The 14,475-nt window shown below is 44.4% G+C and overlaps 1 protein-coding gene across 10 annotated transcripts in view; it reads left to right on the forward strand.

Moving 5' to 3' along the window:
* MAP2K5 (mitogen-activated protein kinase kinase 5) overlaps positions 1 to 14,475 on the forward strand; it is a 270,153-nt gene that overhangs the window by 82,585 nt on the left and 173,093 nt on the right. For 9 of the 10 annotated variants that reach the window (XM_089310609.1, XM_089310612.1, XM_051821809.3 and 6 more), the window contains one exon: positions 6,907 to 6,946. In XM_089310609.1, the coding sequence (XP_089166735.1) occupies positions 6,907 to 6,946 (40 nt within the window). Of the gene's footprint in view, positions 1 to 1,148; positions 1,381 to 6,906; positions 6,947 to 14,475 lie in introns of those variants that run through there. The other variant, XM_089310616.1, reaches the window with a different exon arrangement.

Genomic DNA, 14,475 nt, shown 5'->3' on the forward strand with positions numbered 1-14,475 from the left:
TTACTTTTTTGTAGGTACCAAACGTATTTTTAGACTGATTATATGAACTAAGTCACAAAGCAAATCTAATGTATAGATCACTTTCTTAAAAAAAAATTATTTATTTCAAAGGCAAAGTTACAGAGGGAAAGAGAGATCTTCCATCCACTGGTTCACTCCCCAAATGACCCAATGGGCAAAGCTGGGCCAGGCCGAATCCAGGATCCTGGAACTCTGTCTGGTTCTCCCCAAATGGGTAGCAGGGCCTCAAGCATGTGGGCCATCTTTTGCTTTCCCAGGCACATTAGCTGGGACCTAGATTGTGAGTGGAGCAGCTGGGACTCAAACAGATGCTCATATGGAATGCCCGTCTCACAGGTGGCAGTTTAACCCACTGTGTCACAATGCTGGCTCCTAGATCTCTTTCTTATGACAACAGTATAATTAGTTTAGACATTAGTTTAGTAGTAGTTAATCACCTCCATACATTTGGAAATCAAAATGCCTACATCTGAATAACTGATGAGTCATATAATACATCATAATCGAAGTAAAGATACTTAAATATCACGTGGGAGAACTCGAGAGATGTACCAGCGTCATTCTCAAAGGACAGCTTTGTGCGCGTATATTCAAAAAGAGGAGCTGGATATTAATAGACTTACCACCTAATTCCAGAACAGGAGAGGGCAGGGAGTAAGCTAGTGGGTGTGGGAGGGAGGAAACACTGAAGAACAGGCAGCAGGTGTTGTGGCAGGTTAAGCTGCAGCCTGCGGTGCCGGACTCCCATATGAGCAGCAGTTGCAGTACCAGCCGCTGCACTTCGGACCCAGCATTCCTTGCTAATATGTCTGGGAAAGCAGCAGAAGATGGCCCAAAGGCTTGGGCCCTGCCACCCATGTGGGAGACCCAGATGGAGGTCTAGGCTCCTAGTTTCAGCCTGGCCCAGCTCTGGCCATTGTGGCCATTTGCAGCATGAACCAGCACATGGAAGCTAGCTCTCTCTCTCTGAAAGTCTGCTTTTCAAATAAATAAATCTTTAAAAGAGAGAGAAATATAAAAACAATGAGGGGCTAGTGCTGTGATGTAGCAAGTAAAGCTGCGGCCTGCAATGCTGGCACCTGATATAGGTGCTGGTTCAAGTCCTGGCTGTTCTACTTCCAATCTAGCTCTCTGCTATGGCCTGGGAAAGCAGTAGAAGATGGCCCAAGTCCTTGGGTCACTGCACCTGCGAGGGAGACCCAGAGGAGGCTCCTGGCTCCTGGCTTCGGATTGGCGCAGCTCCGGCTGTTGTGACCATCTGGGGAGTGGGCCAGTGGATGGAAGACTCCCCCCCCACCGCCTCTGCATCTCTGTTACTCTGCTTTCAAATAAATAAATAAATCTTTTTTAAAAAAGAAAGAATATAATATAAAACTTTATGATAAACTTGAAAATGAGGAAAATGAATAATTTCTAGAAAAAGAACACACTATCTTAAATACACCTATAACAATCAAGAAAATGTTTTCATCCATAAATGTTTTAAAAAATGTTTGCAGGACAGTTTCAGGCACTGGTCACGCAGCAGAGAACAAAGATCAAAAGTTTCTGTTTTCATGGAGTTCCTGTCTAGTGATAGGAGACCCATCATAAATTAGTAAACTCTATTGGGTGTTGGTAATTCTCCGAAGAATAAAGAAAGTGAAGGGCGAATGGGATGTTTTGCGTAGCAGAGCCAGGAAGTAATACTGGACCTGAAGGAAGTAATGGAGGAAGCCACGTGGACACCCGAGGAAGTCGTCTGGGCCTCGGGAGGAGGTGGGCGTATGTTTAGTGGTGCAGATGGAATATTGTGGTTAAGGAGACTGACAGGTGCAGAGACCAGTGAAGTAACTAGGCGGCAGATCGTGAAGTCTGCGTCAGGACTTCGGTTCGGCAGTAAGAAACCTACCTATGAAGTGAAGGTCGTTATAATAGCTTCCAAGAGATGACAGAATTAACCATATATGTGTTGAATTTTTTATGAAACACTATCCAATAATAGATTTTTTTCAATCAAAAGTAGTAATTACTTGTCAAACGTTTGTTAAGTATGGAGCACCTCCCATGGGCTAGGACTAGTGCTAAGCATAAGGAATACAAAAAGATTAAGACATGGTACAACATAATATGAAGCTAGACACATGACCAGTTTTCTGCAGTGTGCTAGGGGCTGTCACAGAACAATTAAAGTCTGAAAAGTAGGAGAGGCCTCAACATTGTATTTTAGAGAGTCGTATAAAGATGTACATTAAAGGAAAATAGACATGGGGCCAGCGCTATGGCGTAATAGGTTAAGCCTCCGCCTGCACCACTGGTATCCCAGATGGACACTGGTTTGAGTCCCAGCTGCTCTAGTTCCAATTCTGCTCCCTGCTGATGGCCTGGGAAAACAGTACAAAATGGCCCAAGTGCTTGGGCCTGGCACCCAAAAGGGAGACCCAGAAGAAGCTCCTGGCTCCCGGCTTTGGATCAGCACAGCTCCGGCCTTTGCAGCCATTTGGGGAGTGAACCAGCAGATGGACAACCTCTCTCTGCCTCTCAAATAAATAAAATCAAAAATTAAGATATTTTAAGAGTCATTTATATTTTCCTATATATTAACCCAAGGAGATTGACAAACACCTCACGTAGCAACAGCAGTTTGCCAAATGGGATTTCCACTGAGGTGAACACCTGCATGGGCACTTATCCCCCCTCTCTGGAGTATCAACGACTAGCGTGTGGGCAGGCGGTAAACACGGTAAGCATTGAGATGGCTGTGGTGATTGTTTTGTAACATTCAGTGCCTGTCTGTAGCGTACCACGCCCTCCCTCAGTATTCCTTCACTGAATCCTGAGTCCTCACAGCTCCGTAAGGTAGAGGGTCCAGACTCAGACAGCTGGCACATGGCTCAGGTTTACCGAGTCAGGCTCACGCGGATGAGACGGGCAAGCAGGCCGTGACTTCAGAGCTCCTGGCTGCTCTGCCTCTGGGGGAGCTGGGCAGTGATTACAGAGAGCTGGCTTGCCTGGGGAGATGTGGACTTGATGGTCCTTAGCCTGAATGAAATAGATCTGTGCCTTCCCAAATTTTGACTTACTGTGTTTCCCGTGAAGAAAACTGGAACGTCACCATGCATTTCCTGTTGGTCCTGAGTTCTGTGTATCCAGCCGTAGTTCCAGTCTCAACTTCGACACTGGCTGTGTGAGCGTTCCCACTGGCAAAGAAAGGGATTTGACTAGGCAGTGTTCCGTGTTCCTTACCAATGCTGTAAACTGTGTGATTCCGTACTCTGCCGAGATGACGTGTTGACGCCGGCTTCTTTGTTCAGTCGTCTAGAACCTCTTGTTTTAACTGGAACAAAGACAAAATATGGATGGCAGCTGTTCTCTTGTGCCGGGTTCTTTGTTATTTTAAGTAGTCCAGAAATCCATAGCAGGCTTTTAGCTTTTTGCCGTCCTTCAGTGTATATGTTTTGGGCTCAATTTTAAGGACTGGGACTGTTCCCAGAAGGCCTCTGCTGGTCACAAACGAAACAGGACACTTAGCACCAGACAGTAAAAACATCTCACAACAGCGCTTCCTCCATGCACTCACTGGAACAGGTAATTACTGTAGCAACAACAAACTAATTTGAAGTGTTAGCTGTTAATTAAAACATTGCAGAGGTGTATGGTTGTCTTTTGGTATAACCAGAGCCCCCATTCAAACTTTGCTAATCACTTCACAGTTAATGTGTTGAGCAAGGTCAAGAGAGTCCGGGCGCTTGTACCTGCTGAAAGTAAGCAAATCCTTTTTCTCCCCAGGTAGAGTGTCATTTGCAAAGTTAAGGGACAGACCTGACTCACGTCTGGCATTGCCTTTGTCATCCGCTTCTCCTTGATGATTAACTGCTAAATTGGCGCTGCCATTGCACTGTAAACCAACCCACACAGCGTCTTTATTGCTCGAAATCGAACCCAAACTTCCACGGATGAATTAGCGTGCGTCATAATTAAATCATCAAGCCGCCCCCTCCCCCGCCTCCCACCTTTTAATTCACTTGGAAACAGGAGACTTTTCTTTTGGAAAAGAGATCGGCTTTCTTGACAAGCTAATTAAGTTGCCAGACTGTCCAGGATGGAATATATATTAGATCCTCTTCTAATCATTCCTCTTCACGGCCGCAAGGCTCGAAAGTCCAGGTGTAGCTTGTGGTTCGAGGCGATAGCACTGCTCTCGTTAGGACCTCCAGATCCTTGCGTATGCTTTCAGCCGTTTGTCTTCCTATCTCATACCTTGGTTACGGAGTCTAATGTGTAATACTTAAAAATCTGAAATTAGAAGAATCTGATATGGAAGGGGAAAAGCAATGTATCATTATTAAATCTTACACATATTGCTGGTATATGTGGAATGAGTTACTAAATTCCTCAAATCATGGTTTAGATTAACTTAATCCAACAACTTCTCCATCAGCACTGAGAAGGATGCATCTGGTTTATGGATCAGTCTGTTACCTAAGTTTGGATAGATTATGAACCAGGTTGAGATCTGAAATAGAGGCTGCCTTATAAAAGTCTGCCATGAACGTAATAGTCAGTAGTAATTCGCGTTAAAACCAGAGAGGTAGAGGGATTCCACTTACAAAATGTATGTCACTTTATACAAAGTATAAAACATTTGTAAATTGATTTAAGTTTTGTAAGATTTATGTATGCTGGGAAAGTTATATTACACATAAAACATGTTCATAGAGTAAGAACTCTATGGCAAACAGTTGTCACCTAATTATTATGATCTTGTCTTTTCCTTCAATGAGATATACCTGAATTTCTGTATAAGTAATTCATGTAATAAAAGCTAAGCTTACCTTTTATAATTGGTTTGACCTTTGTCCACTTAAATGCAAAAAGCAGGATGAGTAAGTCCTTTTAACACTCATGTATGGATAAATATGTTCATACTCTCCTATGTGTGTTTTCCTAGTCTTGCCTGAATTTGGAACATTTTGTCTGTGGGAAGTTGTTACTAATAGCTGTAGACTCTTGGTTAGCCAAACTATTTCTCTTAGTCACTTCTAAAATGCTTGTCAGTGATTATTCAATTCTGTAACTTTACTAAAAATCTTTGAATTGTACCCTTATAACAAGGGGACTTTATCATATACAAATCATACCTCATTAAGCTGTTAGTGCACTTGCAGAGTAACCAAGCAAACCAGCAGAGAGTGATGTTTCTGTTTTGGTAGTAGTGGAACACATCATCTTTGCAGAAATGAGCGATCTAGGGGCCTGGGAGGTGTATTTTGTCACTGAGAAGTGGGGGTGGGGAATTCTGGAGGCGCCAGCTTCCATGTCCGCGTGCTCCATCCCCACCTTAACACTATCGGAGAGAGAAGGCCAGTGGGACTGGCAAGATTTGGGCTCTCCCCACCGCATTTCTTCTTTATGTGGTAGCCATGCTTATTTGATGTTACATGGTTTGTTTGGAATTTTTTCTATTATATAAAAGATGTTTGTTTTCCCTGAGTACTCTGCAGTATTTCTGTGAAAGACCACCTTTCATTTAAACACAGAAGGTCCTGATGAAGAGTAATGGTCTTTTATTGCTGCCAACCCTCTTCTGTTCTCTAACTCTTTTTCATCAATGAATGAGTTCCTGTCTCTTGATGTAAGTTATAATTGTATTACCATAACTTAATACTTGGAGCTTGCCCCTCTTTTTTTAGGAGATGAACTTATAATTCTATGATTTTTATATGATATTATAATGTAAGTCATTGCTAATTCTGTTTTGAGATTACTTGGATGAAATTTAGCAGTATAGTGCCTCTGTGTATTTAATTGAAAGAAGCACTTATAAAGTCTTGCATTTTCTTTTTTTTTCTTTTTAAAGATTTATTTATTTACTTGAGAGGCAAAGTTACAGACAGAGAGAGGGAGAGACAGAGAGAGAGAGGTCTTCTATCCACTGGTTCACTTCCCAGCTGGCTGCAATGGCTGGAGCTGTGCCGATCCAAAACCAGGAACCAGGAGGTTCTTCCGGGTCTCCCACATGGGTGCAGGGGCATCTTCCACTGCTTTCCCAGGTCATAGCAGAGAGCTGGATCAGAAGTGGAGCATCCAGGACTCAAACTGGTGCCCATATGGGATGCTGGCACTGCAGGTGGCAGCTTTACCCACTATGCCACGGTGCCGGCCCAAACCTTGCATTTTCTATAGCTCTGCATGGAGCATGGCATAAGGCTATGGAAGACGCCTGCACACAATGACAGATACAGGCGTCTGGAGCCAGATTCACTCACTGCCATTGGGCACACTCTTAGCTATGCTCTGCTTCCTTGTTCCCCTCTATAAGGGGAGGATAATATGGGCATTATCTCAGAGGGTTATTTCAGGAAATTGTATAATGCATCAGTCAGTTTGTAAACCATTAAACGCCGAAGAATTGTAAATTACTAATGTTATTGTCGGTGTGCTTTGAAAGTGCCATCAACCCTCAGTGTCCATGGAGGTTGTTTCCAGGACCCCCTTGCAGATACCAAAATCTAGGGTGCTGAAGACTCTTATGGCAAATGATGTAGTATTTGCATAGACCTTCCACAGATTAGCCCCCCGCCAATTCTTTAAGTCATCTCTAGGCTGCTGCTGATACCTAGTACAATGTTAGTGTTACACGAATAGCTGTTCTGCTGTATTATTTATGGAATAATAGCTAGGAAAAAAAAAAGCCTGGATGTGTGTAGAGATGCAATCCTTTCTACCGAATAGTTTTGATCTGCGCTGGTTGAATCCGTGACTACAGAGCCCACGGGCACAGAGGGCTGACTGTACCATGTATCACCTTGCTGCCAAAGTGTTTGGATTTGCAGTTATATCCTTAACCCTTGTGTAGAGGTTTTAGTCAACCCAAGTGATTCTGTTACTTTTTTCTTCTTACAGAGCACATCATGTCCCGAGTGGGAAAATATTAGCTGTAAAGGTAAGCACTGGATACATTTTATGAAATTCCTGATCTTTGCTGCTTTCCTTTTTCCTGTTAGCTTGATCACGGGTATTCTCAAAGAGGAGATGAAACAGCTTAAGGCTAGCATGATAGGTACCGGGCGGTGTGGCCCTGTTGTGACAGTCAGGCGCCTGAGGGTGTTTCACGGGTGCTGGCAGGCGGTCTGGCGGAAGCTCTACACAGAGCTTCATAAGGAGCGTGCTGTCTGTGTTCTCTGCAGTGTGGGCATCACCGTCTTCCTGCTTAGCCACCCGTTCCTCGCCCTCCCTTGTCTGTCGTGTCCTGTTAGGAGTTTTCCCACTTCTTTCCATTCTCATCCCTCGTGCCAAATCCGCGGGTCAGGCTCACATTACCTGTATTTTGGAAATGGCTTCTTTGCTGCACTTTCTTTTGTTTTGTTTCCTTTTTTTGGGGGTGCGGTGGGCAATACTTAAAAAATTGTATGTATATATTATTATCTGAAAGAGATAGATGGATAGACACAGAGAGAAAGGGAAGTCTCCCGTTTGCTGGTTCACGCCCTAAATGCCTACAACAGCCAGGGCTAGGAGCCAGGATCTCATTCCAGATCTCCTATGTGGGTGGCAGAGACCCAAGTGCTTGAGCCATCGCCTGCGATCCCCCAGGGTGTGCATTAGCAGGAAGCTGGACTTGGGGGCAGAGCCAGGACTCAAATCCTGGGCTTTGATACGAGATAAAGGTACCTTAAGCAGCATCTTAACCCCTGTGCCAAATCCCTGCCCCCCTCATTGCACTTCAGTCTTCTTCTCCTTTGTACTTTTTTACTCTCCTCAGCCTCGGGAAGTCAGATCGCGGATCTGACCCTGTAGCTGTCTTGTCCCCTGCCCCAGCTTCAGTCACGTGCAACATAAAGCCCAAGACGTCTGCCCCCTTCTGAAATACCTGAGGCCACCCCCTCCCACCAGCGGAGTGAAGCGGTGCATGGCTTAGATGGTGAGGGGCTCCTGCCCCGTTCCCTCCCAGTCATCATCCAGACCCTGGCCCGACCGAGCTCCGAGAACCCAGCCCCACCATGCCATGTTGGATTGAATCTGCCGCTGAAGCTCCCGCCGTGTTCAGTCTCAGCTTTCCCGCAGACTTTGTCTTCAGTTGCATCTGTGACAGAGCCCGTCACGACCTGAAGACCTAACCGCACAGACCCCCACTCCCAACACTGGGTTCTTAGCTAACAAACACGCACTGCCTGCCTTGCTCCCCGCCGGTGGTCAAGCCATCTGCAGCTGGGCCCCCACCCGCCTTTCCAGACACGTTCTCTGCCTCACTAGCCTGTTGCTTCTTTTCAGGCTCTTTATCTCTGATATTTGGGCTTCGAGTAATGGATTTTTTTTTTTTTTTTTTTCCCCTGAGTGACTATCAAATGCCAGGTAGTAAGTAGTCTAGATTATTTTTTGGAAGAGATTTATTTGTTTATCCAAAAGAGTGACAGAGAGGGAGAAATCTGTCTGCTGGTTCACTCCTCAAATGGACACAACAGCCAGGTCTAGGTCAGGCTAAAGCCAGGAGCCAGGAATTCCATGTTGGTCTCCCACACTCCCACATAGGTGGCAGGAGCCCAAGGACTTGGGCCATCTTCTGCTGCCTCTCCAGGTACATCAGGGAGCTGGATTGGAGCCAGAGCAGCCAGGACTCAAACCAGCACTCCGATGTGGGAAGCTGGCATCACAAGTGGTGGCTTAGTCTGCAGTTCCACCACACTGGCCTTTATACTACATGTTTTATAATGATTACATTTAATTCTTAAAAGTATGAGATAATTATTTTTAATTCAAGGAAAGTCAGACCCTGAAAGCTGACTTGTAAAAGGCTGCACAGTTGGAACAGGTAGGGCTGGGGTTTAGAAGCAGGTCCGTCTGTCTCCCACGCTCATGTCCTCCTCCACAGCTGCAGCCTTTGTACAGTTACCATACTCGCTCATCCCCCCCAATTTCCACCGGCACTTTCAGGGGTCACCTCTGAAATGCCATCTTGGCTGGCCACAGTGAGTAAGTCATCTTCCCTAACACTAGTACATCTTTTATCTGGGAAACTAAGAATCAGAACAGTTAAGTTGTAATCGATTTTAGTCACGTTCGTTGAGAACTGAGGCTCAGATCTGACTGCTACAGCCATGGAGAGTCATCCTTTCACACCTAGTAGAGCAGCCGGAGTGTTTACTGAGGCTTTATTAAGTCCGGTTTTAATAACTTGCACAGCTTGGAGTGAAAATGTAACAGACGCGCTCCTTCTTGGGATGTTTTCTTTGATCCTCCATCCACACAAGATCCACAGAGTTGCAGAACTGGAGGAGACCTTAGAGATTTTCTATATTGCCTACATTTTACAGAGCAGGAACCTAATGTCCAGGGAGTACCCAGAAGGACCCGCAGGGGCCGGGCTGCATCGCCGTCTTCCCCTGGGCTCACCAAGTGCAGCTGTGTGGCACCACCATGGCGTGGGATTGATTTGTCTGAGCCCCCTTTTCACTAATACATCAGCTCCACCAACTTGAACACTGTTTTCCTTTCCAAAAATCTTGAGTTGTTGCTGATGATATATTGAAAGACAGTCAACTCTAGGTTATCTATTCCAAAGGAGCAGAGCATGGCTGTAAGTCATGCAAAGTCCTATCATTATTTACCTTACAAGTACATTATAAATTTTTCACAATTTCATACATTTTGAATTATGTTTGGCATTGACTAATACTTAAATTCCTGTGTGTGGTTACTTAGTTTGGGGCCAACAATTGTTTCTAGAAAAGATTAAAAGCAATTCTAAAGACAATGCATTTGCCATCAAGGTGTTAGAGACTTTGAGTAAATGAAAATAGTTTGAGTTTACATGTAGATGGTTCACTATCTTTGACCATTGAACTGGGCTTTAGAGCCAGGATTGTATCGTATTCACTTATATCTCTGGATTTGTTACAGTCACATAGTGGATGCTCCACTGAGTTAAATGAACGAATGATTTAAGAGTACATATGATTATTGTGATTAAACTTTTTGTTTAGCCCTGAGCTTTTTGGTAGCCAAGGAGAAAAGCATGTAGCTTATAAATAGTCATAATCTAAGGGAAAGAAATGCACCTCTTCTTCAAAAGTAGCATAATTTTCATTAATTCTCTTATAAAAGAGATTTATTGATTTTATTTGAAAGAGTTAGAGAGAGTGGGACAGTCACAGTCCGCTATGGTCCACTGTTTATTCAGTTACTCCCATACCTTTAGGACCTTGGGTTTACGTACTAGACCCCTAGATGTCACACAGCAAGATGATGCTCTGTTGTTTGTTTCAGTCCTTTTTCTCCTGTCTCATTTTTGGTGGTTTCCAGTGCTGTGTCTTCAAGTTCACTGATTGTTTCTGCATTGTCTAGACTGCTCTTGATACCATCTAATGTGTTTTTCATTTCTGATATTGTCCATTTTTATCCCTGGAAGTTTAGATGGGCATTTTTATTTATTTATTTTTAAAGATTTATTTATTTATTTGAGAGGCAGAGTTACAGACAAGGAGAGGGAGAGACACAGAGAGGACTTCCATTTGCTGGTTCACTCCGCAAATAGCCACAACAGCCAGAGCTGAGCCCATCTGAAGCCAGGACCCAGGAGCTTCTTCCAGGTCTCCCACATGGGTACAGGGGCCCAAGTACTTTGCCCATCTTCTACTGCTTTCCAAGGCCATTAGCAGAGAGCTGGATTGAAGTGGAGCAGCTGGGACTCCATTGGTGTCCATGTGGGATGCCGGCACCACAGGCAGAGGCTTTACCACAGCGCTGGCCCCTGCACATTTTTTTCCATCTTCCATATCTCTACTTAGCACATTCAATATTTTCTCTGTGTTCTTAAGTGTATGGGATGTAGTTATGGTCACTGGATTCATGTCCTTATCTACTGATTCGTTCGTATGTTCCACTTCTGGATCAGTTGTGACTGATTTCCGTTTCCCTTATTTTGGGTTGTATTTCTTCCTTTATTCATATCTTTTTGGATGGCAGGCATAAGTGCTACATAATTTTGTATTTTTGTAAATATTCTTGAGCTTTCAGAGGTGACTTTGAAATCATGTCATTCTTTCAGGACCTGCTTTGTTAGATGGCACCAGCCCAGTAGTTAGTGTGGAACTCAGTTCCCCATTGAGCTGAGGCAGTACTCTGCCGAGTACCTGATGCCATAGGAATTACCCTGGCAGTTGCCTAGGCCTGGAGACTGTGTCCTTGGGTCCTGTCTGGCCTCAGGAATGTCCCACTGTCTGTGTGCTGCTCGGGACTCACCTGGAGGCCCCAGGTCTCCCTCTGTACCTCTCTGCAGCTCTGTCCAGCTTCACTGGGCTCCTCAGGGTCTCAGTTTTGTCTTCCCAGCTTAGGGAGTCAGCTGAGTCACCAGGGTCTCTGTGACATGGGGGCCTTGAAACTCTCCCCAGGCCGTGTGCCAGCCCACTACGGGGCTCTTACTTGTTCTTCATCCCACAGGGCCCACAGTCCTGTGCTGACAAGTGGCCAATGACTGGGAGCCTGTTGAAGTCTTTTTAACACCTCTTCTTTCCTTGTCACCACTCTAATTCAGATACTTGTTTTTGCTTCTTGTCAGACTTGTTGATCAGCCTTTGAACTATTCTCTAAGTAAATAGGTGCTGGCATTGGTCTATGATTTATGCTGTGTGTGCACTAGGTATACGTTTTCCTCAGTTAAGACAACCTTTGCTACCAGGTCCCATAGCCCGTAAGAGTGGGGCCATGGCAGGAACCTAGGTGGCAGTGCTGTCCACTCCGGGCTACTGCTGCTCACCACCCTCAGATTTTGCTTCCTAAGAACATATGATCTTGTCTTTCCCCCACCCCCAGAGTCTTCAAAGGCTCCACATTACTTCCCAAATAAACTAGCAACCCTAGAGAATGGAACTCAAGATGCTCCACGGCGTGCCAGCCGTCTGTTTCTGCAGTGTTGTCTCATGAGTCTGAGTCCTGTGCCCATTGCCTTATCTGGACCCAGGTGCGTTCTCACGTCAACACGACGATCTGTGTGTTCCTCTCTGGCTAGAGAGCCTTCCCCTGTGTCTCCACCTGTGAAGATCAATCCTCAGCCCCTTCGAGGGCCAGCTAACGGCCCTGTTCACCATTGAACTCTTCTGGCTAAGGCCGGACTTGTGGTGTCAGTCACTTTCTCCTTTAAACCTTTCTAGAATTCTCTGTGTGTCTCTCAGGGGTGTTGTCACACACTGTCTTGTATTTTGTTATTGGTCTGCATGCATTCCCCTATGATGTTGACTTCTCTTGGTAGATGTAGAGTAGGTATTGTTTATCTTCTTCCCTTACCCATCATTGCTGCAGAACCGTGCGTGTAGGGCCTAGAACAGAGCAGCACACATAGTGAGTGTTCAGTGTATAATTTCCTGAATGACTGAGTGAGTCCATCTTTGTTCTTTTGTTTTTTAGTTCATTCATTCATTCGTCTTGAAGGCAGGTTCAGCTCACGTGAAAAATGTCCCAGGGTGTTCTTTGTATGGACCATTGCTCTCACCGAGAATAGTTCTTAGCTTTTTTGTTTGTTTCCTATCAAAGGGCGAGCTGCAGGTTAAGAGTTGGAAGCGCATTTGATCTTTTCCTGACTTTGGTGTGACTCCAGGCATGTCACTTGAACCCCTCGGTGACCTCAGCTGGGAAGCAGGGCTGCCCAGGGTCACAGAGGGATTGAAAGAGCGGCGAATCCAGCCCTTGTCTGCACAGAATCAGCGCAGGGTCTGGCGCCTGCCTGCGGTGACGAGGACGTTGGATTCCTTGGACGCACACTCTGAGTGTCTTTGGGAGCTGTCAGATGAGAGTCCTCGGACATCTGTTACTTTCACATCCTACTCAAGACATTTCTGATTTTTATACTTCCAAATCTTTCCTTTTTTAAAAAAATTTTTTTAGCCCAAAAAAAAAGAGAGCCTACCCTAGTGTTTTCCTCTTCAGACTTCAGAGGTGGGAAAATATTATTTCAGATGTTTTAAAAACAAACTGAATTTGGGGAAGAATAAAAGTACCGTGCATTTTTACTTTATGCTACTGAATTTAGAAAATTTTCAGCTTCAAAAGGAGCATTTTGAAAATGGTGCTGATCACATTTTGAATATAACTTTTCGATAATGACCATATGTAACTCATGAGATGTGTTTCCAGCCAGCTTGTTGTGTGTTTGTTTGCTGTAGGTAGGCAAGACAATTGCAGATAAGTAGAGCAGAAAACAAATACAAATACTGTTAGCCATCTTGCAAAACAGAACCTTTTTATTCCATTAATGTGTTCTATAAGACCTTTCAAAATACTAGTGCTTGGAGGATTTAATAGGTTTCCCCATATTGTTTGTTTTCTCATTGGGAAAAATGCACCTAACAGGAAAAGTCGTAGAGTCTTAGCTTTGTGTACAACATGTCCTGATTATCATTCTTGGATTGCTCTGGGATCTGCTGCTTTTAAACTAGCATTTAAATGGACCATTTGATTAATCATTTGTATACTGACTGTAATCCGCCCAAATTTCCTTTCTGAGTTGTACATACTGTAAAAGACAATTATGTCGCCATAGATTAAATAAGTGAATTAAAACAGAATAGCAGCTTAATTTGACCTGTGATTTTGCTCTCCTTCCCTTTAGTGGAGCGCGTGCCACTCCAGCAAATAAATGAAGTCATCCATGACAGCTTGTGATGAATTGCCGTATTTATACTGTATATTTTAATAGCCTCACACTAATTTAAATTGAGCACAGAGTAAATTATAATTCAGTCACTTGACTGCTTATATTTAACCTGACAACTCATCCCTATTTGTCCTGGAGGTGTAGTGAGAGCAGTGGAAATGCACTCAGGTAGTTCAGGTTCGCACTTAACCCTTTCTGCATGAGATGCTTCAGATTCAGGTTCTCTCCGGTTTCAAACATTTAGTGCTTCCTCAGAGAGGGGGAAAAAATTAGGGAAGATCAGAGCATCCGGGTTTCCTTGTACTTTGAGAAGAAAATCAGTGTGTACCATGCTTTTCTCCATTGCCTTCAGAGAAAGAGCTAGACTTGTTTATTTTTAGCAGTTTTAGAGCTCACGCTCAAGAATGCCCAGGGGAAGGAGAATTAACCTTCCGCCCTGCGCGCCAGGCCTCCCAGAGAATGGAGGGGGTTTGTGCCTTGCACTATTTTAAGGTGGGTTTTTACTTTTCCTCTTAAGTTCCCAGCGATTACTGGATTCACGTCTCCATCATTCTGAAATCTCTCCGTTGTGGACTGTAGCAGTTGCCTACAACGGTCAAGGCCAGTTCCAGTGCCGTGGGGTAACTGGCCCCACAAATACAGTGTTAGCCTCTGCGTTCCAGGTCAGTGTAGCACTTTCATTCATTTTGGTGTTTGTGTCTTCGGTTTTAAATTCAGTTGTAGAAATCAAGCAATCCATTTCCCTTTTGCCTAGAAACAGCTTATTTAGAGGATTACGGTTGTAAGGAGCACTTTAATTAAATCCCACATCACTCTGATGGGCACTA

Source organism: Oryctolagus cuniculus, chromosome 12 (genome assembly GCF_051225735.1).
Source record: "Oryctolagus cuniculus isolate XC-2025 breed Fujian yellow rabbit chromosome 12, ASM5122573v1, whole genome shotgun sequence".
In the NCBI taxonomy this organism is placed as follows: domain Eukaryota; kingdom Metazoa; phylum Chordata; class Mammalia; order Lagomorpha; family Leporidae; genus Oryctolagus; species Oryctolagus cuniculus.